Here is a 25,335-nt window from a genome sequence, read left to right as displayed (position 1 = left end):
CAAGGGTGTTTGCCTCTTTATTAGCCTTTGTGGTTTGATTTGCTGAAGAGAATTTCAAATTCCTTGGGTCTCCAAAAGGAGCTGTGAATGCGAACGACGCAGCGCTCATCGGGGTCACCGCGCAGCGCCCTGGGCCGGGGTGAGCCGTGTGGGGCTGCAGCAGGAAGCTGGGGCTCCACCGCAGACTGTGCCCGCCTTGCTGTCATGGCATGGTCCAGGGGGGTTTTACTCAGCTGGAGATAAACCAAATAATAAACGGAAACAGCTGGTATAATTCATGACTGGATCAATATCACTATGTCCCAGGTGAGTTTTGTCAGGGTCAGAGGATTCTTCACAGGTTTTAAGTGTCCTTGGTGGCTTAAGCTAGTTGAGTTTCAAAAGCATGAGCATTCAGCTTCCAGAAATTAGGCTAGCAACGTGAAGTGGCATATTTGGTGGAGCCTACGAAAGAGCTATGGATCCAGGCTGTAATGCTATTGATTAACAGGACAACAAAATGTTCTGAGAAAGTAAGGCACAGACGTTTATCTGTCCCAAGTTTACTCTGAACTGGGTACGAAGGGGCCAGTGGTGGTGAATGGAAGAGGGTTTCAATTCATACATTGTCTTATAAAAAACATAGGTGACATTTTAAATCCCAGCTCATAAATTGTGTTACTTGTGTCCCACTAGATCACATCACTTGCCTATACCAGAAATTTGTCAGGAGGATCATGGATGTATGCATGAGAAAAGAGGGAAAAACATAAATATTACTTGAAATACAAGCATCATCTTTGCAGCTCAGCCCAGGTTTTCCTTTTTGATGCCTCTTTGTGCTTGGAGATGGACAGGACTCTCATGATTTTGTAGGGAATTAAAAATAGCAGGAGTGTTACCAATTCTGCCCCATTTTGTTAGGGATCCTCACCTATGCAGTGCCAAGTTATAACTCTTTTTAAGGAATGCAGAAATTACAGCACCTGTGTTCTCTCTCCAGCTGCACGTATTTGCCTGCACCCCATGTGTAGCTGTTTGTGGCAATGGAGCATTGGTCAATGTTTCAGGCTATTTCTGAGCTCGGGTGACGGGCTGAGCTGTTTAATGCTTGGGTCCTTTTCTGAGCCTTCCTCCGACTCCGGTTGCTCCCGTCACCCTGCTCTCGCTCAGGCCCTGCCTTGCCCCGCGGGGCTTTGCAATACGGAGCAGCACAGCCCAGCCTGCAGCTGGGCAAGCCCACGGCTCAGCCGCTGGCAGCTGGGCACGGCTGGGAGAGGGCAAAGAGATCATTTCAACTACAATAAAAAGTCTCTTCTACCTTAAAGGTATTTTTTTAGCTGCGTACGCTCTGTCTTCCTTTGGTGACATGCGCAGAGTGACTACATTAACCACAAGATAGATGCCCAAGAGCTGTTCTCTGCTAGAACTGAAAAACATCTTTGGAAAAGTCATTCACTGAATTTTATGAAGCTATTTTTTCTCTCAGCTATGCTCGAGTAAACCTGAAACCAAATCTGCTGGTTTTAATTGAGTGACTTACAGTGTTTATTGGGGGAAGAACATCATTTTGTGTATAAACAAATCATACTGATGTGAGACATGAAGAGAAAATGCGTCCTCCTTTTATTCTTGTATAGGAGATGAGCTTTTTCACTGCAGTAAATCTCTCCTACAGTGTTTTTGTGAGGAGGTAACTGGAAGCAAATCTATCAAATATGCTGATCCTGAAGTGTGGGGAGGAGCTGGAAAGAAACCGTTCTGTTCAGATCACATTGGGTTAACAACTTGGGAAATGAATGCCAAATAATTGTAGAGAGGATCAAACAGCACTGGCACCTTGAATGCCATGAATGGAAAAAGAAAAAGCTTGTGAGCCGGAGGTGAAGTTCCCCATCTGTGCCAACAGATTGTTTCTTGGGCCAAGGGGCCAACGCTAGGAAAAGGCGTAAGTGAAAAGGAGAGAAAAGTGTGTGTGCGTGAGTGTGTGTATTTTTGATGCTATACAAGCCTAAAACTTGGCAAACGGAGTTCAAGATAATTTGAGGTTAAAATATGTGACAATACTACAATATGCAAGGACCTGATGGTAATTGAGGTATGTTCGATTGCCAGGTAACTGCAAAACAAAATGTAAATAAAGCTCAAGCCCTTCTCTTTGGAGACACTAGACGCACACCCCTTTCCTGAAAAGCAATGCATTGGCAGAGCTGTGAACGCAGAGCACCTGGCCACCCCAGACAGTGTCAGATTTGACTGGGGAAATGAGATCTCAGAGAAGTCTTGTTACTGCTTTATGCTTTATCATACGAAAGCTGAACACCTAAACATTCAGCCCTAGTTGGTTCGGGATACAAAGGATGTGTTCCTGCTTTTCTGGAGGTACATGGCACCTTGAAGGAATGAGGAGTGAAAGGAAAGAGGTGAAATAATTTTCTTAACTTACCAGTATGTGTAAATGCGTGTTGAAATGTGTCTGCAGTGATGAAAATGCTGCAGGATAAGAGCTTGTGAGTACACACCTGAGAGATTAAAACATAAAGAATAACCAAGAAGAATCATTGTCCTAGAGATGAAAAATGTCACATTGGCACAAAATTCAATGCCCTTCCTGTTGTGCAGTTTTCCATACAATATTCATCTGTATTTGACTTTAAATACATCTATTTATAGTAAAGGCATCATATTTAATACCATTTTCCCCCCTCTAATCTTTGAACTGTAGGCTGGAAAAAGGCAGCTGGTAAGCTGGGATTTGGACACGACCTGGGTGGATTTTGTGCAGTTTTACATCCAGATCGGAGGGGACAGTCCTTCGTGCAACACGCCAGACAGCAGAGAAGAAGGCGTGCTGCTGCAGTACAGCAACAACGGCGGGATCAACTGGCAGCTGCTGGCAGAAATGTACTTCTCAGATTTCAGCAAACCCAGGTACAATTTTGGTCTAAATTCAAGCCATACTGCAGGAGCTCCTTAACAAACTATTTCTCAGTTCATGAAAACATGAAAAATCATTTCAAGTGAAAGTGCTTAAAAGCCATCATTATGTGGAAATTCTTCCAGGCTGCCACCTTAAAATCCTGTCGCTAGAAATGAAAATATTTAATAAAAGAGGGCCTTATAAAACCTGAAATAAAATAGAAAGTTTCCAATTACTTCCAATGTGAGACATGACTAAAATGCTAATATATGCAAAACATTAGCAGGCAAATGCAGAAGTTACCCAGAAGAGGTGTAGAAATTTATTTCCTTTAACTCTGGTTTCAGATCTAATGAACATGTAACAGTGTCACATACAATAAAAAGTACTTTAAAGAAAATTAAGGAGAAAAAATCAATTTCAGCATTTAGAGGTTGCTGTAAGGTCACTTGTCAGTGCAAACTTAAATTGCATCTGTTTGTATTACAAAACATTAAAACATTAGCATGTTTTCTATTACGGAAGTTTGTACGTTGCAGTATTTAAATAATTTTGTCCCCACATGTTCTCATTTCGCATTGCAATGAGCAGTGTTTTCAGAAGGACTTCTGTAATTTAGCAATCTGTCCTTTTCTGAAAGTGATCTAGGCACTTGAAATTTTAAAACCTGTTGACCTTTGTTTAGCCTCTTCTAAAGCATAATAGGTTATTTTGTCAGAACTACAGAAAACATCCAACAGAGAAAGGTGTCCGCAGCTACACTCTAAAATCTTCATCACTGCGCCATCCAATACCTTATTTTTAGCTGAAACATTTTCCCCTTTGAGTAACTGTTACTGATGACACTTACTGAATATGCAGCTATGCATATTTAGTTTTTGTATTGCTACTCCAAATGTGGTCCGGATATTCTTTATTTTTCAGTTTCTGAAACATGTAAATATAGGAATCCTCTGGAAAATAAGGTTCCCTACAGCCCTGAAAGATTCCTTCAGCTCTGCCTGCTGAAACAGCAAATGAAGCAGGTCTATGATAAAAAATAATATGTGATATAAAAGCAGGAATACATGAAAATATATTTAATATATATATATATGCATAAATTTAAGGTGTCTGAAATAGGACTGCACAAATAATTTTAATTTTTGCATTTTTAACTTAACTATGATTTATATTGAAACTATAAGCTGTATTTAACATCATTTTGCAAAGTGAAGTTGAAAATAGTAAGTTGAAATATAGTTGAATATAGTTGAAATAGTAAGTTGAAAATAAAGCAAAATCTATCCTAAAAGACCAAAAGTTCTCTTATGGAGATCCATATGGGTGGCTGAAATATTTTTACCCACAGCAGAAAACCCTGCTACATAAACTACTGCAGTTACTCGTAGTGATAGAAGGATGCTTTTGTCTCTAAATTGGACCAACCAGCAGAGGAGGATGAGAAATGAATTTTGCCAGCTTATTTCATTATTATTTGCTGGCACCAAAAGTATATTAAGACTTGCTGAACATGGATCAGCTGAACAGCTTAATTCAAAGCTAAAGAATTCAAATCAGCTCCTTATTGTGCTGGGCAATATACCAATGCATAGTAAAAAATAGCCATTTTCTTGAAGAACTTGCAGTCTCAACGGGCAGGAAAGACAAAGAGGAAGGAAGCTTCTTGATATGCAGTTTATAAATAGGTTTCCAGAGATGCAGAGGATTTCTAAGGACTTCTGCATGTAAGAGAGATTAGCTGTCCCGGCGCTTTTCTCTGTTCAGTGGTATTTCTCACGTTTCTCTACAAGCTCTGCTCTCTGAAGTTCTGCTGGGTTTTTGTTCTCCAGGTTTGTCTATCTGGAGCTGCCGGCTGCAGCCAAGACCCCTTGCACGCGGTTCCGCTGGTGGCAGCCTGTGTTTTCGGGAGAAGGGTATGATCAGTGGGCCATCGATGACATCATCATTTTGTCAGAGAAGCAGAAGCACATCATTCCCGTTGTTAATCCAACTTTACCACAGGTAATAAGCAAGCGAAGTCAGTGGGCACCAGCACGAAACTGGACCCAACCTCTGCTGAATCTTCTTTGAGTATATAGGGTATATTTAACAAAACATCTGCAACGTTTGCAGCTGTATCTCTCTACGTGGTACAAGTCTGGCTCCTATCTTAACACCATCAGACTCCTAATCATTTTGCTAGATGCTGTAATTATGCATCTCCTCAAAAATCAAGACAGAAATTTTGGAAGTTACAGCTTTTGGAAAATTACAATAAATGCAAATTGCAAAATTTGAAAATTGGACATTTTGGAATTTATTCGGAAGTCACACTGCAAGGTGATGGTATTTGTTTTGTTGCTTGTTTCTTTTCATTTCTAACAGAACTTTTATGAGAAGCCAGCATTCGATTACCCTATGAACCAGCTGAGCGTATGGCTGATGTTGGCCAACGAAGGGATGACCAAAAATGAAAGTTTCTGCTCTGCCACCCCCTCAGCCATGCTCTTTGGTAAATCAGATGGAGACCGGTTTGCAGTGACTCGAGATTTAACTCTGAAACCCGGATACGTCCTGCAGTTCAAGGTATTCCTTAAATATAAATCCCTCCAGATCAGTGAAACTTCCCATATTCAACTTAGTCAATACTTGCCAGATGTCATTGGGGTCACCGTTCAAAACAAGGCAATGAATTATAACACTGTGGAAAAAAAACATGAAGAGCACAAGTACGAATTCATACACTATAAAATATGAGGCTGCTTTCTAAAAAGGATAGCCAAAACCTTGGCGCAGGACAGCCTTTTTTTTTCTCTCTCTCTAGAGGAATTTTAAAGGCTTGTTCTTCCTTAACGAGTTTCAGAAGTGGTTTGAAGTGACTGTCATTATATTCCAGCCAGTATCGGAAAATGCTACTACACTGTCGAGGGAAAAAGGATTTATCCCATCTGAGGCTCCATGACTGCAAAAGCTTCAATGTGGTTTGCGTACATTTTTTGTATTTTAAACTATTTAAGGACTTACAAGCTGTGCTACACTCCAGCGTGGGATTTTTCAAATAATTTACTTTTGTTGTGTCAATGAATATGGGCTCCAATTAGCATTCTCTTCTTTAAAGGGCTTACAAAAATCGCACTGCTCTGACAATACATCAGAATATGGGCTCCAAAGAAAATGCATTTGCTTTGACAAGCAGTTGTTTCTGAACCCTAATCAAAATTTTATTGAGTTTATAATGAAATCCCATTGGTGAATTCTGGAGGTTGGTTGCAATGCAATTTTAATGAGGTAGCCACAAATACATGGTCCTTACATAATTGGTGGATACAGACAGTGAATAATTTACAAGTAGAATTATTAAAGAGATCAGATGTTTACAGGCAGCTTTTCCACAGCATAATTCCCACAGTTCTATAAATGGAAAAGTTAGTTAGAAATAATGGGATTTGTAAAATAATCTCATTTCCTCTGTAGTTAGGCTGATAAAGCACTATACAAACAGTATATATAACAGGACTGCAGTACCGTTCCTGAGTCAGTATTCTTTGTAGTTTTATATGTTTAAATGTCCAAAACCAAAAAATGCTTCAATGTGTTAATACCATTTAGCCTGAAAAAGGTGCTATATACCTCTTGTCCAGTTTCTCTGCTTTGGTGACTAAATCTTCATTTGCACAACAGCAATGCAAAAATTATGTTTAGTCTAAAAAAGAAATACTTAGAAATATTTCATACACCTTCCATCTGTGAAGCCTTTGGCAAGGTAACATACACATACACAAAGAAAAACAATATGTATCAGATGAAACAGTGAGATCTCTTTCTTCATAATATCTATTATTTTGGCCCTTAATTTAAGGAGTGTTTATACTCATCTCTTTTTAGGAAAGCTTTCAAAATGGCCTGCATCTAAATGTGCTGGTCCTATTTACATGCTTTAATTTTAAACATATGGTTAAATGCTTTCCTGAGCTTGTAAAATTTCCATTTTAAACAGCTGCCTGGAATAATTTTGCATTGATAAACGCAAACGCAGTAATTTGTCAAAATTATTTCATTTTACATGAATGATTTTGTTTTATATTTTGCACTCCCCAGTTCTTGTAGAGCTTCTGCAAGAAAATAATGAAAGCTAAAATTTTTCTAATAGTTTGAAAACTCAAGCTAGAAACTTCCAATCAGCAGCTGATTTTTGTCTTGGTTGCGTTGTCATTTGAATATTCATTTTTTCACTTTGTGAAGTTTGGCTCTGTTTGGAGGTGCCTGGGCACGGGCTGCTATTTGGCACCAGGACCTTTGAAAAAGGAGGTAAGGTCTTTTTTTGGGTGAAGCTGGCAACCTCAGTGAAGGGGTAGTGGGCATTTTTACTGAGAAGCATCTTGGATGTGTCTTAGACTCCCGATCACAGTTTGCCAGCAGGGCCTAGGGCTAAGCCTGCCGTGCAGACAAGGAAAAAAGGCGATTTGCAGCCCGCAACGCCACACAGCAGCGCGGGTCTCTTCAGCTCCCGTCTCCCGCTCTGCTTCCTTGCAGCTGAACATCGGCTGCACCGGCCAGCACAGCGGCTCGGCGCCGGTGCTGCTGCAGTACTCGCACGACGCCGGCCTCTTCTGGGCGCTGGTGCGGGAGGGGTGCTACCCCGCGTCCCCGGGAAGCCGCGGCTGCGAAGGCAGCTCCCGGGAGCTGGGCGAGCCCACCGTGTACTACACCGGCGACTTTGAGGACTGGACGAGAATCACCATCGTCATCCCCAGGTCGCTTGCAGCCAGGTACTGCGGATTTTAAGGCGGCGAGGGCAGGGGTACCTGTGAATTAGCTGCCTGCTCTTTGAGGGTACACTAGGAAAACATTGCAAGCTGCAAATAAAACCAGCATTAAAAAGCCAGAATATACCGTGCTCTCCAATGCAGGGAGATGCTTTCCATTTTAAAGGTGTCAGAACTGTCTATAAATTAAATTACAAAGCAGCAAGGAACTGCAATAAAAAAAAAAACTATAACATTTTAATTTGACATAAATCTCTTCATCCTGGTGCTGCCTTTCTTTACACTTCTCGGTTAGGTCAGAGACACCAGCAAGAGAGCAGTGAGTCACTTGATTCGAATAAGCCATTGCAACAGGATTAATTTTACAAACAGTTGCTGCTGGGGAAGGAAGCCCTGGCGGGTGTCGGAGCTGCTGGGCAGTGGCCGTGTCGCTGGGTGATGAGAGGCCCTGCAAAGCCTCCTCGCCATACGAATGAGAAAGCACCAGCTGCCCGGCTCCGGCCCTGGGCTCTCCCTCCGCAGCGCACCCGGGAGCCGGCACCTCGCCGCGCGGAGCCGAAACCGCGGCGGGCACCGCAGCGAGTCTGTCTCTTCTCCCGTAATGAGCCAATGAAAGCAGGTGCCAAACTGCGCAGAGCTGACACCAGCTGATGTGATTTACCCAAAACAAGCGGTGCAGAATCGATCGCAGCAATCTGCTTGGCATCATGTTCGGTAACGTGATCGGGAGGAAGCAGCTCATGCTACTACATGAGAAACATAAGCACTGCGAGTACGATGAGGCTCCCAGCACGTTGAACCCTGAGCTGGTTCTGGGTCACTGTGGAAACCGTGGCTCACGGGTTTCCCTGAGAGCACCCCGTTTTACCAGTTGGCCCAAAGCGCCAGCAGGACGATCGCCTACCTGCCAAACCCCTGCGGACAGCAGAGAAAAGCAGTAGCTCTGTTACTCAATAGGCAGGATAGAAAGGAGGATTGGGTTAATCCTTCAGATTGGTAATGAGATTTTAAATCAGTTCATCCCTCTGGAGGTCCTATAAAATGATTTATCTAAAAGTTGAAGACTTAAAATTAAAAATCAAAATACTTTTTCTTGAACAAATCTCCCATGCAGTAAGTCAGCTGATGTGACTCAGTATTTATATGATCCTGTAGTAAACTGCCTCACTGCCATCACTATGTTTTTTTTAGAAGTGCCGTAACAAATGCAGTGCTGAGATTTTAAAACGCAATTCAAGCAGTTCAGCTTGACCTGAGTAGTGAAAGGTATCTTCAGAGTCATGTCCCATCATTCACTCTTGCTGATAAAACCGTGTAATCTATTCTTTGCACCACATTGGTGGATATGGGCCAGAGAAATAGAGGAAGCCAAAATACACTAAAAACATTCCGGAAAAAATATCTGTAAGTGAAGTTGCTTAAACTTTAGGATGTGAGAAATATTTTCCAGGCATACATATGCATCTTATTTGCAAAGGGCTAGTTTAGAAAAAGCTTCTTTTAATCTGAAACAAAGAGCACATGAAGTATGAGAGAGTGAGTGGTCACCCTGTGCCTTTGGCTCTCGCCCCTCTGCAGCAAGACTCGATTCCGGTGGATCCAGGAGAGCAGCTCCCACAAGAACGTGCCTCCTTTCGGCTTGGACGGCGTTTACATTTCTGAGCCTTGCCCCAGTTACTGCAGCGGTCACGGGGACTGTGTCTCGGGAGTCTGTTTTTGTGACTTGGGCTATACAGGTAAGACAGCCTTGTTTAATTGTGATTGCAGTAGACTTTGGCTGAGCTGTTTCTGTAAATCAGGCATCTTGTTTTTCTTCTCCAACATACCAGAAAAATATATGATGACATAAATTTTGTGGGCTGCCAGCTAGAATCTTTTCCTTTTGTTAAGTAAAAGAGTTAAGGGAAAAAAAAAAAGTTAAGTAAAAGAGTTCACTACAGGCAAAACAGAGCAGTCTAAGAGACGAGAGACCAGTGATGTTTCCGACAACTGCGACCTTTGAACATCACCATCTGTACAAATGAGAAGGGACCAGCAATAAAAGAGAAAACAAAATAAAATATTATAAACTGAAAAGCCTGTTTAAAAACTTTTGGACAATCTTCAAAAGAATTCCTGCTGTTTCTCGGTGCCCTGGCCTTCGGATGGCAGGGGACCAGGGAGGAACATATGTTCTGACAGGCCTTCTGCGGCAAAGTCTGCTCACTTGTGGTTTTGTGCTGAAACAAAAAAAAACCCAAACCCAATGAAAAACCAGTGATTGACACAACCAGTTGCATATTCTGCCCTTTTGAACCCTCTATACCAACAAAGCAAAAAGCTAACCTCTTTTGTTCAATTTCTTTAAAAAGAAATAAAAGGATAGTATTTGTCTGTTTACATAAAATGTCTTATCAATATAAAACACAGCCGGTGTTCACCTATTAAATTGAGCCATCTTAGCGTTTAAAGGAAGGAGGCTTTTTCTGCCTACAAAGATTTATAAAGAGGATTTTGAAACGTGCAATCCTGTCATCATGGCATTTTCTCAGAAAAGCATGCTACTTTCTCATATACGGGTGCAGCGCAACTGTTTGCCGATTTACTGTATCTGACCTCTACTCTGTTCAGTGCAGTTTCAACAAAGCATCTCCTATGTATTTCTTTTTTCTTGAAGCATCACACGGAACCTGTGTGTCCAGTGTACCTAATCACAGTGAGATGTTCGACAGGTTTGAGAGGAAGCTAAGCCCTCTCTGGTACAAGATAACAGGAGGTCAGGTTGGAACAGGCTGTGGCGTGCTCAGTGATGGGAAATCTCTGTACTTCAATGGACCGGGCAAAAGGGAAGCCAGGACCGTTCCTCTGGACACCACGAATATCAGGTCAGTTATGAATGAGTTATGAATGCTGCTTCTGAGAACAGTCTGTGTATTAATGTTGTCTCCTCTCTGCTATTACAAGTGTAGATAAGAGACGGTGCGAAATGTTTTTCTGGTGATTGCAACCAGTAAGATATTTCTTAAAGACAGAGAAATTACTTTTTCATTAATTTTGGCCCAATACTTGCCTTTCTCAAGTGGGAAAATTTAGGTTAGAAGCAGAATGGAACTCGTACAGAACTGCTATACAGAAAAGAGAACCGTTTTCTGGGAAGGCTTAGCACTGTGCTCCAGGTGGACAGGCAGGAGATACGGTCGTGGAACGCCACAAACCCCAAGACTCTGCCCTTAGCGGGCAGAAGAACTCCCTGTCCACACACTGCATTGAATCTCAGACATCCTGACAGCACAGCAGATGAGGCATGGGTTACTTGCCGGATGTCGTGAATTACTGTGCTTGTAAACAGTGTAAAAAAATGGAATATGAATTGTTTCTGTGTAGTCAAGAGGCTAACAAGGCTTCACCTCGCTCCCTGCTACTGCAGAACTCTGCTCCACTGGTGCTAATGATCCTTTTTCCCTCAAGTTGTCTAATTGATTGATGTAATTAGGATAAACCAAGAGCTATTATTTAGAACTACTATTTAGCCTGGCGTTTGCTGCTGCTTTGTCCAGTCTCAGGAGGGATCACATGCCTGAAACCTTGCCCACTCTACAATTTTATCAGCAGGTTTAATAAAAAGATATTTCTCCTGACAATACTGCTTCAAGAGTAGGTAATGCAGTGATCTGCTGCATTATTTAGTCCGTGGGATCATTCAGCCGGCAGTGGCCACGGATCAGTGCTGCCGCTCTGCAGCTCAGGGTGCTGCCTGGGGCAGTGAGGGTGCTGCGGGCTTCAGGAGACCCTTCGCTGCTCCCCAGCCCAGTGCAGCACAGCTCCAGCTGCCTCTCCTCTGCGTCCCGCCGGCCTGACAAATCCTCCTCTGACAAATAACTTGAATTATTTATACAATAATTACTTTATAATTTAATTAATTCATTGTTTGACAAATACGCTTTTGACAAGTACGTTTGCACTGCAACTCTGGGAAGATCTGAGCACTTTTTTTCCTGTTCTACAGTCTTTTTAAATCTGATGTTATTAATCCTTTGAAATACAGTATAAAAAGTGACCACATCTTCAAGAAGCCTATGTCCAAATGATATTTGTGAGTTATTTCTTCTTTCCCGAAGAAATCTTTTTTTGAACAAATGGATTTTCTTTCGCATCCACATTACTATATAGTAATTACATATAGGAAAGCTTTCCATTTTTGTGAAGTTTGAACCATTTAAGAAGCCAAGAGAAGTTTTAAACTTTCGCATACCGAGGAATGCTCTTTCCTGACTTTTCTAATCTATCACTACTTCCATTTTGCATGAGAACATGGTGTCTCAAAACTGCCCCAATAATTTAAGTGGCCAGAGTGACCACTTCTGGTAAGAGCAAGATCCCTCTTCTGAACACATGCTCAACGCGTGGCAGCTCTCCCACTGAGACTGACCAGTTTGTCAAAATAAACTTCTTTATAAGCATCACAGTGAGCAGGTTAACTTCCTTGAACAATTAAAATTTGCAGCCACATCCCTGATTTGCTCACTAAACAGAACAAGTGCACCAGTCATCTCAAACACACAAGCAGGACTAATGTTAATGCTTCGGTTTCTGCAGCCACCCATGCGCAGCGGTACCACCCGTGCTCAAGGGGGGGATCCACGTCGGGCAGCTTGTCCGAAGGCAGACTGCTTAGACAAAAGGAATTTCCGCAGGCTTCCTTTATAGTCAAATGAGAGAAATAACTACTTCAAACAGGCAACTCAACTCATCCTAAAATAGGGCCTAGCAAAAGCCAGGTGCTTCGTGCCTGAAAGATTAATTATAAAGGGAGTCTGGGTTGGGCAGGTACCACTTAGACATCCAGCTTTTAGGGGCCTTGTTTAGAATGGATGAATCCCACTTTAATGTTTGAGACTATCTGTAATGTCAGTTGGATCTTTTTTTCTAGAGGCAAGAGCAGACTAAATTTGTAAGAGTGTGAGGGGTTAACTAAAAGAGCTAGCCTAAAAAAAATCACACCTCAGCCTAACAAATTCTTCTGTTCTTGGAGCTAAAGTTAATGTCCCTTGAAAGAGGAGATTAGAGGGAAGCACTTTTTTCCTTTTTCATATTATTTTGTGCATTTAATAATGCCTTGCATAGAATTAAGTTATCTTATTAGGGGTCACCTTAGCCCTTGTACAGCTATCTTTTATTTGTGTGGGGGCTTTTTGGTTAGCATTTTTTTAGTGACTGAGTAAACAGGAGGAAAATATGCTTTTAAAGACATACCATTAGACACATGGCTTGAGGGCTGTGAATAGAAAGCCTGAAAGTCCTGCAGTAGCTTTGTAAGCTTCTTATTTTTCAGGTTAATAATATCTTCCCAGACCTTTTAAGATCTTGTTTCATTAAATCATGCATAGAATAGCAAAAAATTGAAAAACGTTGTAAGACATTAAAGTTTGATTTTCATTCTAAATTCCTGCAGACCTACCTGTGCATATTCTCTATCATCTTGCTTCGCTTACAGCTTTCTGTATGTAAAGTAAATTCTTGTCTTTTCTTGTAAGAAGCACAAAGACCCTTTTCCTTCTCATCCTTCTTTTCTCAGAGGGAGCAGGGCACATGGAAGCCCTGTGCTCCTGGTTCGCCCTGCTCCTAAGAGATCGAGATTTATCAGCTCGAGGGGTTGGGTGCTGATCAGGAATGCAGCCTAACAGGACACCACTAAACCAAGGTTTAATGCTAAAAGCATTTAAAACTAAAGCTTGCTTCCTGAAGCCAATGAGCGTAAACATGCGCTCTATGTTTAGCATATACATTAAGTGCTGTCATGAATCCTAGCTTTGTTTTCCCTATTGTCTCCTTATTCCTCTGCTTGAATGATTACACTGTTTTTCCAGGTATGAGGAGGCTGTCCAGTAGTGCTAACAGGGCTGTAAGGAGTGCCAAAATTCATGTCACCCAGGCCATTTTCTGCCCTGCACTTTGGAGTCTCTCCATCCCTTCCCTTTTGCATGGCCCCGTGTGCCAAAGGCACAATTTTGCCTGCAGTATTTTCATCCTCCTGACTGGCAGTATGATACCTGGATGCATTTTGGTTACTGATTAGCTACTGCCTCCCATTCTGATGATTTTCCCTAATGACACCCTTCGCTATCTGTTTAGTGAGTGCATTTGCACACAACACCTACCTGGCAGCTGTGGTTGCTAGATAGAAACTGTGGAATATATATTTTTTTTTCCCCAGTGATGACATCTGGCTTGTTAGCTGACTTGGCTGCCATCTGTGTTGCAGACTGTGTGCTAATAACTGTACAACCATCTCAGAGAGCTGGTCTGGCTCAGACTCTTACAGATCAGATAGGTTGATTCACCCTTCTGCAGAAAGGGGTATTTTTGTCTGTTGTTTCTGGTTTTTTACTGATCTTTATATTTGGTAATCATAAAAAGGCTTTCATCATAGAACTGTAAGTCTCTCTGAGACTGCTGTCTAGTGTTTTATCACCTGAATACTGTCTCAGGCAACGGGGCTGCATAAAACAGTAGGACCTACTTGGCTAAACAGTGTAATATTGTGACCTTTGCTGTTCCTGAGCTGTGGGATTATATTATGAATCGAACTGATGAGCATATTCTGGCTTGTCCTAGTTCCTATGGACATGCAAAACATCTCATGTGTGAGATACTGATTTTGACAGCAGAGGATGAGTGTGGTTGCTGTTAGAAGCAGAGGAGGATCATGGCTGAGCTTACAAGAGGATCCTAAGGGGTGATGGCGTTCCCAGGCATCTCAGTGCTGCCTGCATTAGTTACGATCAGATAGGACTCATGCATTTTGGAGACATATAAGGAAATTTGATGAGTGAGCAGCAGGACATCAGTTAAAATGAATTGTTGCCATTATCAAAACAATGCAAACTGGAGAGAAGACATAAACTAGTTTTACACCATAGAGCCGCAATTAAAATACCAGCTCAGCAAGGGTGCAGGGCACGACTGCAGATTGTCTGAGGAAAAAAAATTGACGAGATTTTAGGGAGCGCAAGAATGGGGCAGAGAGTACTTCAAGTCTAGATAAATAAGGAGGTTCCAGGCTTATCCGAAATTCTGTCAATAAAACCAGTGACTTGGTCTTTGAATGAATATTGCAGCTTTAGAGGGGTGTCAGAAAATGGCTGTGGGAAAAATGAAGGACATGGAAAAATAATATAATAATATAGAGAGAAAGATGAAAAGGTTCACATGGTTTTCTGTAGAAAGGAGGAGGAGAAGGTAGGGAGGTGATAAAAGTACATACTGCAGAGAAGGCTGCAAGGAAGCCAGATCGGGAACTCCTCCCTGTCTCATGACACGAGAACAAGAGAACATTCAATGAAATGAAAATGTAGAGATTCAGAATCAAAGGGACTACTTCACAAAACGTCCAGTGCAAGCTGGAACTCATTTTCACTGGAAGTTGTTTACGCCAAGAATTTAAGGATCAAAAAGAGAGACTGGAGATTTAGTGAGGATATAATGATTATAATAAAAACTTTAATACGACATGTTAAGGCCTAAACCAATTTCCAGTTATAAGAGGTCAAGGTAAGATCTGAGGCAAGGAGCAGATTTGCCTGCTTTGCCGTTCTTGCGCCTTGTGTGAAACAGGCGCCGTTAAACTCTGCTGCTCAGTCCAACAGCACGTGTATGAGGCTCAGAAGCAGTGAGCCATACCGGCTCTTACAGCTTGAGTCCTCCACTCTTTGCTGTGCCAATACCTGATTTCGGTGGAAACACTGGCTAACCACTAAGCCTAGAATAATGACCGGGCTAAAAAACCCACATTAGGTAAGAGGAGGAGAGTTGTTCTGGTGGATCTTGTCCTAGCCAAAGTTAATTACTCTTCTCTTCTACTCTGATTTTTTTCACAGGCTAGTTCAGTTTTATGTTCAGATTGGAAGCAAGATTATTGGGAACTCCTGCAACAAACCAAGAGCCAGGAATGAAGGTAAAGCCTCTTTTCATTATAATCAGGATTTTGCATTTTGGCTCTCTTACAGTGTATTTACCTTTTAGCAGCTTTACCAAATTAAAAAGATTGGGGTGTTTTTTGTATAGATCAGTTAGCTCTTCACTTTTCACAAATGGTGCTGAAGTTAACTAGTAAAACTACTTGCTTTCATGCCAAATTTGTATTTATATTTATTTCCACCAAGCCTACTGCTACTCTATCCGTAAAATAACTTACTGCAGCTATGATAGTTTAAGAAAGGCAGGATTTGTAAAAAGAGGTGCAACAGCTTTTATTAGACTAACTGATAAGGTTGGAAAACAGGTAAATTGACAAGTATACGGGACTTTCTTCAGGTCTGAAACACAAGGAATAGGCTTCAAGTTCAGGGTAAAGTTGGCTTCTGTTTCCAACCTGAAGAAGAGCTTGTATGCCTGAAAACTTGTTCATCTTTTCAACTGCATAATAAAAGGCTGCCTTTCGACCCATCCTCAAGCGCAAAATTATAAAGCTGCAGCTGTAAATATATTTGGCCTAAAAAAATACATCTCCCAGCTATGCCCCCTTTTATTTTATCCACATATTTATAATTTGGGGGAAGGGGGTTAGGATGATGGGGGCTTGGATCTGGGAATGCGGGGCAGAATCTGGGGAGCAGATTCTCCCCTTGGGTAAAGTGGTTTGGTTGCATGAAGACAAATCATTGGCATCTGGTAGATGACAAAACCTCATTTTCCTCTCAGTATAAATCATTTAGCATCAGTGGATGGCATTCATGTTGATACAGATTCAGAACAGTCTTTCACCTGAGATTACACTGAGGATTTGATTCTCCTCTCACTTACACCAGCATCAGTCACAAGCAAATCAGCTCACTTTGAAAATACTTCAGTCTAAAACAGTTTTGAGATAAGTAGTATACAGAAGGAGTGCTGTTTCTTTTATTGTCCCCTGGGCTCATAAGTGACTTCACAATTCTGTTTTGGGCTAGTATTTGCCATCCTCTGTGTACAATGCAAGGACTATCTTAAATTATCTAAATATTAAGATAATTTTTAAGGATGCTGTAAGCTTGTGTAGGTAACACGAGCATTGCAAACTAACCGTATTGGCAGCTCAGGCATCAGAATTACAACTTAGTGTCCCACACAAACCATAAGGATTTCTGATGTGAAATAAATGCTGGCTATATTAAGAAAGTCACATTATTCCTATGGTTTCTGTGGCACAATCATTAGTTTCACTGTGGTTGTAACCCCCACCCTAAGAAAAGATTTGATCCTTTGAGTTTGGTGAAGATAAGCAGCACATGCGGCAGCCAGTAAGGCCGTATCGTCTCTCCAGTAGGACTCTTCATCCCCAAAACGCTCCTGGACCAGGAGCTGCCAGATGGGCAGGGGAGACTCTCGCGCGCAGGTGGTGGGCGCTGGCCTGGGGCTGGCAGCTCCCGCGCGCGGGCTGAAGGGTTGCCCTCGTCTTTCTGCACAGCCTGAGTAACTGCCTTTCTTGTTGCATGCAGGGCTTGTCGTTCAGTACACAACTGATAACGGGATCACCTGGCATTTGCTGCGGGAGCTGGATTTCATGTCCTACCTGGAGCCCCAGATTGTTTCGATAGACTTACCTCGGGAGGCCAAAACCCCCGCAACCGCCTTCAGGTGGTGGCAGCCCCAGCACGGTAAGCAGAGCAGCCCTGAAAACTCATTAAGCAGTTTTACGCAACCTTCTCCCTGTGGACGTGTTTTGCAGAAACCTTAACTTACCAAGATAGGTTCTGGTGAACAGCCTGGGTTCTGCCGGTGCTCTGTGTTTAGGCGTATCTGAATCACCACGATTATCTGTGGTAGCACCAAATGCCATACTGGGCTTCAGACTAAACAAACTCTTTCAGAGCTGGGTTTAAACCAAAGACCCTGAGAGGTAACAGAGAGGTGAGAGTGGGAAAAGATTACAGAGAAAATCCTGCATAAGATTACTGGATTTACCTGAGTATGCAGTGACCTTGAATGCAAAATGGCCTACACATTTTATTTCATTTTTTGTCTGCTTTGGAAGCAGAGGCATAATCTGGCCTTGACTCTGCCTACCCAATGGTTCCCATCTCCCTGTATTAGTATCTCGACATGCAGAAGCAGGACCGCTGTCCGCTGCCTGCTCTGGGGTCACACAGCCCTGACTGATTCCCACAACCGCTGTGAGAGCTCCCACCTTGCATGGGGGTAAGCTGCCACTACTGAAACTATTCCTGATTAAGCGTCTAACCTTTGTGCAAGCTCCTGGATCCCTGCTTTCCAGTAGGGAATATAAGGTAATGTTCAAATATATAGCAAAGTTCATTTTACGGCAATTCCTTGGGGAGAAAAACACGCAGCTTACAGTCAGGTAATTATGGTATCTAGCTTCTTGGATATCATTTATCATTTTGATGGCTGTTTTTTATTTGTACATTTGCTTAAAATTTATGTGCTGGAGTTAATTGTCCTCACTAGGCAAGAGAGTAGACAAGGCAAGAGGGATGTGATTTATTTAAGAAGCTGCTTCATTTGGGAAAGATGCTGCACAGTAACTGGTGCACCGCAGACCATCGTTCTGCCATGATCGCTTGCAGTGGTCAGTGGTGCAGTGTCAGTCCTGATGCTCCCTACCTGTGTCCTGCCAGTGGCCACTTGCCCTGCAGGTCACCTGGGTGACGTCCATCCTTGCTGAGACCAGTCACTCTGGGACAACCTGATGGCAGTCCTGAAGTTCCCAGTAAAGAAGACAGAGTTTATGACTGGAGGCTGAAATACCACTCTCTATACCAGTGCCAATAGGTGACAACCATTCCTCATAACAGAAATTAGCTCCTTCATATTGTCCTTTGTCTGCCATAACTCAGTGAAGAGTGGCCTTAGAGCCCACAGCCCATGCTGTGACACATAGCCCTGGCACATAGCTGTGAGCTCACATTTCGTTGTAATGTATCTTCTTCTTCTCTTGTGAGGGAATGACAGTGGCGGTACAGTAAGATGACATTTTGAGGGTGCCAGTAGAAAGGTGAGTTGAGATGGTGGGGATTGTAGGCTGGAGGTAAAGAAGAGAGAGGTTTCCAAGAAGGAGAAGGTGAACAGTACTTCTATGAGTATCATCTAAATCAAGAGCCTTCAGCATTTTCCTTCATGCAATATCCTCTTCCATAACAAAAAAAATTCAGGAGCTAGACAGAGCCCTTTCCGATCTAGCTGTGTGGTATCACAGCAAAGTTGTGACCCACAAAATGAAAACCCCCAATCTAAGGGCTCAGGGAGTGTCTCATTCAAAATTAGGGAGAGTGCATGATGACAAAGGCATTCAAGCTGGAGAAATGAAGAGGAAAATATCTGTGTTTCTCTGAAATAGAGACATACTCTAGAGTCAAGGTTAACGCTTGAGCAATGTGCTAGTCATGTCTAACAAAACTATTCTAACTGAGTGAACACTGCTCACAAGCTGGATGCGGGATGTGGGCACAATGAATAACTGACAGGGACTCCACTAACCTACCTGTTCTTCTTTTTATAGGGAAGCATTCAGCCCAGTGGGCTCTGGATGACGTCCTTATAGGAATGAATGACAGTTCTCAGACTGGCTTCCAGGATAAATTTGACGGAACTGTGGATTTACAAGCAAGCTGGTACAGAATACAAGGAGGTCAAGTAGACATTGACTGCCTGTCTATGGATACTGCTCTGATGTTCAGTGAAAACATTGGTATGTGTCACCGAACACTGCTACATCCATATGTGCCTATTTTATAAATTGTGGATGGGTTAAGTTTTTACAAGATGGAAGGTGTACAAATACTCAAGTGTGTAATAATCTGCAGGGAACAGAAGGTTGAAAAAGAAGCTGAAAATGCAGATTACAAACAGAACTGTGAATGATAGTACTGAAAGTATATGCATGAGGTACATATACATTCTTTTGTTCTTTCTTTTGTTAGGAAAACCTCGTTATGCCGAGACTTGGGATTTCCATGTGTCAGCCTCCACTTTCTTGCAGTTTGAGCTGAGCATGGGTTGCAGCAAGCCGTTCAGCAATTCCCATAACATCCACCTGCAGTATTCTTTAAATAACGGAAGAGACTGGCACTTGGTGACAGAGGAGTGTGTCCCGCCAACCATCGGCTGTCAGCACTACACTGAGAGCTCAACCTACACTTCAGAAAGGTTCCAGAACTGGAAGAGAATTACGGTCTACCTTCCACCCGCAACTAAGTGAGCGGCGTTCTTCTGGCCATCTAGCATGACATAGATTTTGCTGATCTAATTTGAACAAACATGCGCTAGCTTGGGAATTTTCTGCATGTGTGTTAAATTATTAAACGTGTGTTGTCACGCCACCAGACTTTTAAATTTCACTTCAAAATATTTCATCAGATATAATGCAGGAATTTAAGGAAGTAACACATTTCTATCACAGCAAGAACCATAACGCTGAACCAAGCATTTCTAAGATTCTAAGATTCTTTTACTAAGATTCACCCAATAAGAAGGGATTAATGCACCAACCCATCCTTTCATATGAGAGTATTTTCTGTCTTTGCACATAAGGTGTAATGTTATTTGTCATCAAAGATTTAGGCACTTTAGTCATGACATTCAGCAAGTCAAAACACACTTTACTGGATGTGTCACCTCCATGGGAGGAGAATTAGGTCTACTTCTTAATGAGGTTACACTGTTCTAAAATGAGTGTGACAGATATGGTGACATCCACCCCTCTGACTAAAACCATACTCAAGTTCAGAAATACCAGATGACAATGATAATTCTTAACATTACTCAGAATAGTTCTGTAATTCTTCAAAGCATCCTACACATTATCTCTATAAATTTTACCATGCAGAAAATATGGTGGTACAGCAGGTCACACAGTAGATGAACCAGGACTAGGATTAACATCTCAATTTCTAATCCCTTAGTTCAATCCACAGGATTATGCATCTTCTTCCAAACAATCTTCTTCACAAGTATAATGATTTCCTCGTCCTGTTGAAGTCAGCGGGTAATTCGGTGTGCATTGGTCCAGGGTCAGCTTCACAGCACTTTTCTAGCCTAAACTAATCCAAGATGATCTAACCAATAGCATCTTGATAGACTTTTTTTTCCAGAATGCTTTTCTCATCTGAGCATAACAAGGCAGTCAGCAATTACAGCAGTGTGCATGCACATGCATGTTTGTACATACATATTCATAAATATATTGTTATATATTGTATATATTAACATACATTAACATTGTTTCTTTTTTACATGACACCGAATACAAATGAACTTCCATTGCTTCTTCCTTTAGTGAAGTAACTATATTGTTTTATCCCTGCTAGCAATATGTGGAGCTATTGAATGCTAATGTAGCTAATTGTTTTTGCTCAACCACTTTGCTGACCTGCAAGTGTTGCGGTAATGGTGACGTTCTCAGTTTCATTCAAGGCATCTCCTTCAGAGTCTGCTGGAACTTTGCCTGGAAACTAATTTGAGGAGTCATTCCAGTTTCAACTGGAATATCATTTTCATGTGATTTTCATACCTGATTCATGCTTAAGAATCATGCTTATTAATACATTCTCGTTCTCCTGAAGCCCGTGGGACTTTAGTATTAAGCCCTGTGTTGAGCAGACATTTCGAAGCTTGAAACGCGTTCATTCTGCTTTTCTAGCTCTCCCAGAACACGGTTCAGATGGATTCAGTACAGCTATGCTCCCGGTGTTGATTCCTGGGCTATTGATAATGTTGTCCTGGCTACAGGATGCCCCTGGATGTGCTCAGGCCACGGCAGCTGTGATGCAGGTCGCTGTGTGTAAGTAGCAACCTGCTTTACATTCTTAATGGAAAGGATGGTGTGTTTTATTTAGGGCAGATGGATAATACTGATTCCTCCCAATTTGTTGCTAGGTGTGACAGAGGCTTTGGTGGCCCGTACTGCGTCCCTGTCATTCCTCTGCCTTCTGTCCTGAAGGATGATTTCAACGGTAACTTGCATCCAGACCTTTGGCCTGAGGTCTACGGCGCCGAGAGGGGAAACCTGAATGGCGACACCATCAAGTCTGGAACAGCTCTCATTTTTAAAGGGGTCAGAGATTACTCACTTTGAAAAAGTGAATGAAAACCAGTAGGGTTAAAAACAGAAAGTGTATTTTTCGTTATTTCCTCCATACATTTATTTCAAAGGCTTCAGGCTAAAATTTGACATCTTATGCTTTCTTGCCCCAAATATGCACCATGTTTGTCACAGTTGTTGATTTTCTTTCAACAAATGTTTTTTATCTGGTTTTTGGCTATTAATTTCATTTGTGGTGTCAAGTTAAATAAATTCCTCCTTAACCACCAAAAGAAAAGAATGAAACTCTGTGCTTGAGATTTTTGAGGCCAAGTGACTGATTTGGAAATATGGTACACATTACAATCAATGGCATTTGTGTCTTGAAAGCCCCTGATTGGCTTTTGAATATTTTGAATGATACAAATTAGTCAGCACTGTAGTCTATTTAATTAATGTTTATGTAGTTAGAATGTGTTTTTCTTAATTTTATCCTTTTAAAGTTTTCTAGCTCTTTACACATTTTTTTTTTAAATTAAAGGTTTAAAAAGGCCAGGAAAGACCATATTTTCCAAACCTTTCACTTCTTCTACAAAACAGACAAGTGTCTGTCCCCAAGAAAGACTTTTATTCCTGTAAGCACACAAATTTTAAGTTCTCATATGAGTGTTTTTCATTCGACACTGAACTCATTGCCTCTGAAACAAAGTGTAATTGTAACTTTGGGTATATAAATTATTTCTTTATAAATATTTCTTTGTCAAGCTTCAGCTCCAGAGCTGCTCCAGCCTCTTTAGATAGCCTAAATCACAGCTAAGGGTGTGAATTGTCTTTGGTGTGGACTGGTTGTTCCTGCACGTTGTTCCCTTGGGGAAAGGGATCGGAGAAAGAGGGAAGCTCTGTGAGGTGGAGTTTGCCAGCTCTCTGCAGAACGGGCTCCAGGTCTGGCCCCAGGATCTGCCAGACATTGGGCTCATCCATTTAGGTGGACAGGACCTGGAGAGCGACTATGAGGTTTCGTGCCTGCTCCCTTTCTATGCTGCTCTAAGTCAAGAGGTTGCCCAAGAAGAGGATATTTGTACAAAATACGCAAGGAGAAGGGCCCCTAGAGAGGAGATTTCTTGCCTCAAAATGAGGGCACTTGGCTGCTATATGGTTTGCAGAAAAAATGAGTGTGCAGGCTTGGACTCAATGTCCTCCTAAGTCAGCTACTGTGTTTACAGATCACATCCCAGCATGAACTGAACCTGATCACGCAGCTGTGCCTGTGGCAGTATCTCACACCTGTATCTCACACTTTCTGTTACTACATCTCACTTTGCAAAGAGTTTCACTATCCCCATTTTCTGCCTGGGAAAAATGTGGGACAGAGAGCTGGCTTCTTTTGCTGCCACCGGCAGTCGCTAACAGACAACATCCAGAAAATAATAGGCTGCAGAACGTCTGCAGTAAGGAAAACTGTGATTTACGCTGTGTGTTCTGTGTTTTCAGGAAGGACTGAGAATGCTTGTTTCAAGAGATCTAGACTGCACTAATACCGTGTACATCCAGTTTTCATTTAAGTTTATAGCCAAAGGTAAGGTCACTGTTGATTTCGTATCACTTCTCTAGCTTTACCTAGTAGCATCACAGAGAAAATATGGATTTACATTTTCAACTTCAATGCACATGACTGCCAGCTTAGTGTACATACCCTGCTACCAGACGTATCCACCATACATACAGCTCCTAAGAAAAAAGTAAACTGCGGTGGTTTCTCAAACAGCAAAACTGGCTCTGTCTTTGAGCAGAAAAGAAACAAGGTAGCTCAGGATTTTTGGAGATTTTGCAGTATGTTGGGAACACATGCATTTATCATTTTTTTAACTCATAAGATGCTGCCGATGGTGAATTGCTTAAGGGACTGGTAGGGAATTTGCAAGTGTCAGCCCACTGGGTTAAATATTATTACCATTAGACTTCCTGGTGGGTACTGCGTACATGAGTAAAAAATCTGCAATTCTAATTAATTGTGTATGAGGAATAGTTGACATTTACAAGCCAAGTTTACAAATTGGTGTAACCAGCCTGAGGCAGTTTCTCTAGTACGAATATGCTCGAGCCACCGATTCACTCCCACCCTGTTCCAAGCACCTGCCTTCTCTGGGCTTGTAAGAGACTTGCATCCCTGCCAGGAGGTACACGGTGGGGAACCGCTAACCTCGTCAGGTGCTTCAGTCACTTCCGTGCAGTTTCAGAACTTTTTCCTTGAGTTTCTTGTAAAACTGGAGCTTCAAGGCTGAATGCTCAACACGCAAACCCCGTCCCTTTGATGGAAATTGAAAGACGTTCTTAGCTTCTGTGGGACTGGGCCCTGACTTCCTTGCTCCTTTGCCAAAGGACAAGGTGAAAATAGTTTTGAACCATCTCTTTCTTCCTAAATACAAATCTTAGACAAATCTCTGTTTGTGCAGCTGAAAATGTAGGTCTTTATGAATTCTGTTTGATTCCATTTAATAGACATTTAATCACTGATAACGAAAATACATTTGGCTGTTTATTACTATTGTTTAAAATTTTTATGCAAAAGAGAGAAAACATTAATAACCAAAAATATAACATGCCCTAAAACAATAACATGCTCAATAGTCCATGTTTAAAAGTAATATCTCTTGTGAAGTCTTCTTTTGCAAAATTATCCCTTGAAAATAGTTTTAAACATGATCATTGCCAAAATATTAAAACCTGTTACCAGTAAAAATATTATTCCAAAAAGCAGGAATAGGCAAAGGCTCAAAGCTGGATTTTGATACTTGACTCTCAGGAAGCAAAGCAGTGAAACTGCAGGCGAAATCTTTTCTGACTGAATCTGCATTGCTTGTCAGGCCTCGGCCTGAATCCAGGACTTTGACCCAACAAGCTCACTAACGTTGAGTGCAAATTAATATCGTTTGGCACATATCTCTGTTGTAAGTGCTAAAAGCAGTGTGTTGATTACTGTTAATTGCCACAGACAGGCTGAAATCAGCCCCTAGTTGCGCATGTCTCTGCTCTGCACCGCTCCCTGTGCCGAGGTTTAACTTTGCGCTGGAGCAGCTCGGAGCAGGAGCGTGCACGCTGCGCACACCGCCCTAAGCAAATCCGTTCAATTTGGGAGCAGCACGGAGGAGAAGCACTTGCCTACTATCGCTCAGCAAGGCGGTGGTTAAGAAGCTGACCCTGGGCGTTTTTAAGCTGTTGGCTGCTGCCCTAACACTGAGCTTTGTGCCGTTGCTGTGGCTGCACTGCGAGGGGACAGGGAGCGTAAATTTGTCCCGGGGAGATCCCAGCGAAGAGCCACCGTCGCCCAGGCGCGGAGCAGAGCGGGTTGTCGACTGAGCCTGTGCAGAGCACACGGAGTGCCGGACTCCGCAGCACATCCGTTAACAGCTAGGGCTGTAAACAGCCTTGATTGACTTCTCAATGCCGTTAATAAAAGGAGGAACTGGTAGTCAGAAAGCGTAAATTTTACTCTCCGTTCTGCCACCAATTTTTAGCACAGAACTTTGCCATTCTTTTTTGTTAAAACTTAATAATAAAGATCATCTGAGCTTTCCATTAATTATATGATTTCTGGGCAGGAATATGGTCACATCAGTGTTTGTAGTCAGAACCATGGACTATAAATTTGTGATAAGGACTGTGCCTTTATCTGTGGATGCTACAGATGATGA

At 42.1% G+C, this 25,335-nt stretch overlaps 1 protein-coding gene across 3 annotated transcripts in view; it reads left to right on the top strand.

Annotated features, from left to right (window-relative positions):
- Positions 1-25,335, top strand: part of RELN (reelin) — a 300,760-nt gene that overhangs the window by 225,531 nt on the left and 49,894 nt on the right. For all 3 annotated transcript variants that reach the window (XM_064505385.1, XM_064505379.1, XM_064505392.1), the window contains exons 25-37: positions 2,705-2,910; positions 4,732-4,903; positions 5,267-5,467; positions 7,415-7,650; positions 9,226-9,383; positions 10,304-10,511; positions 15,504-15,580; positions 17,103-17,261; positions 19,124-19,312; positions 19,545-19,818; positions 21,263-21,403; positions 21,499-21,676; positions 23,135-23,219. In XM_064505385.1, coding sequence (XP_064361455.1) covers positions 2,705-2,910; positions 4,732-4,903; positions 5,267-5,467; positions 7,415-7,650; positions 9,226-9,383; positions 10,304-10,511; positions 15,504-15,580; positions 17,103-17,261; positions 19,124-19,312; positions 19,545-19,818; positions 21,263-21,403; positions 21,499-21,676; positions 23,135-23,219 — 2,284 coding nt within the window. The remainder of the gene's footprint in view (positions 1-2,704; positions 2,911-4,731; positions 4,904-5,266; positions 5,468-7,414; positions 7,651-9,225; positions 9,384-10,303; positions 10,512-15,503; positions 15,581-17,102; positions 17,262-19,123; positions 19,313-19,544; positions 19,819-21,262; positions 21,404-21,498; positions 21,677-23,134; positions 23,220-25,335) is intronic.

This window comes from Dromaius novaehollandiae, chromosome 1 (assembly GCF_036370855.1).
Source record: "Dromaius novaehollandiae isolate bDroNov1 chromosome 1, bDroNov1.hap1, whole genome shotgun sequence".
NCBI classification, from domain to species: domain Eukaryota; kingdom Metazoa; phylum Chordata; class Aves; order Casuariiformes; family Dromaiidae; genus Dromaius; species Dromaius novaehollandiae.
The sequence above is the reverse complement of the archived record's forward strand: the minus strand, read 5'-3'. Positions and strand labels throughout refer to the sequence as shown.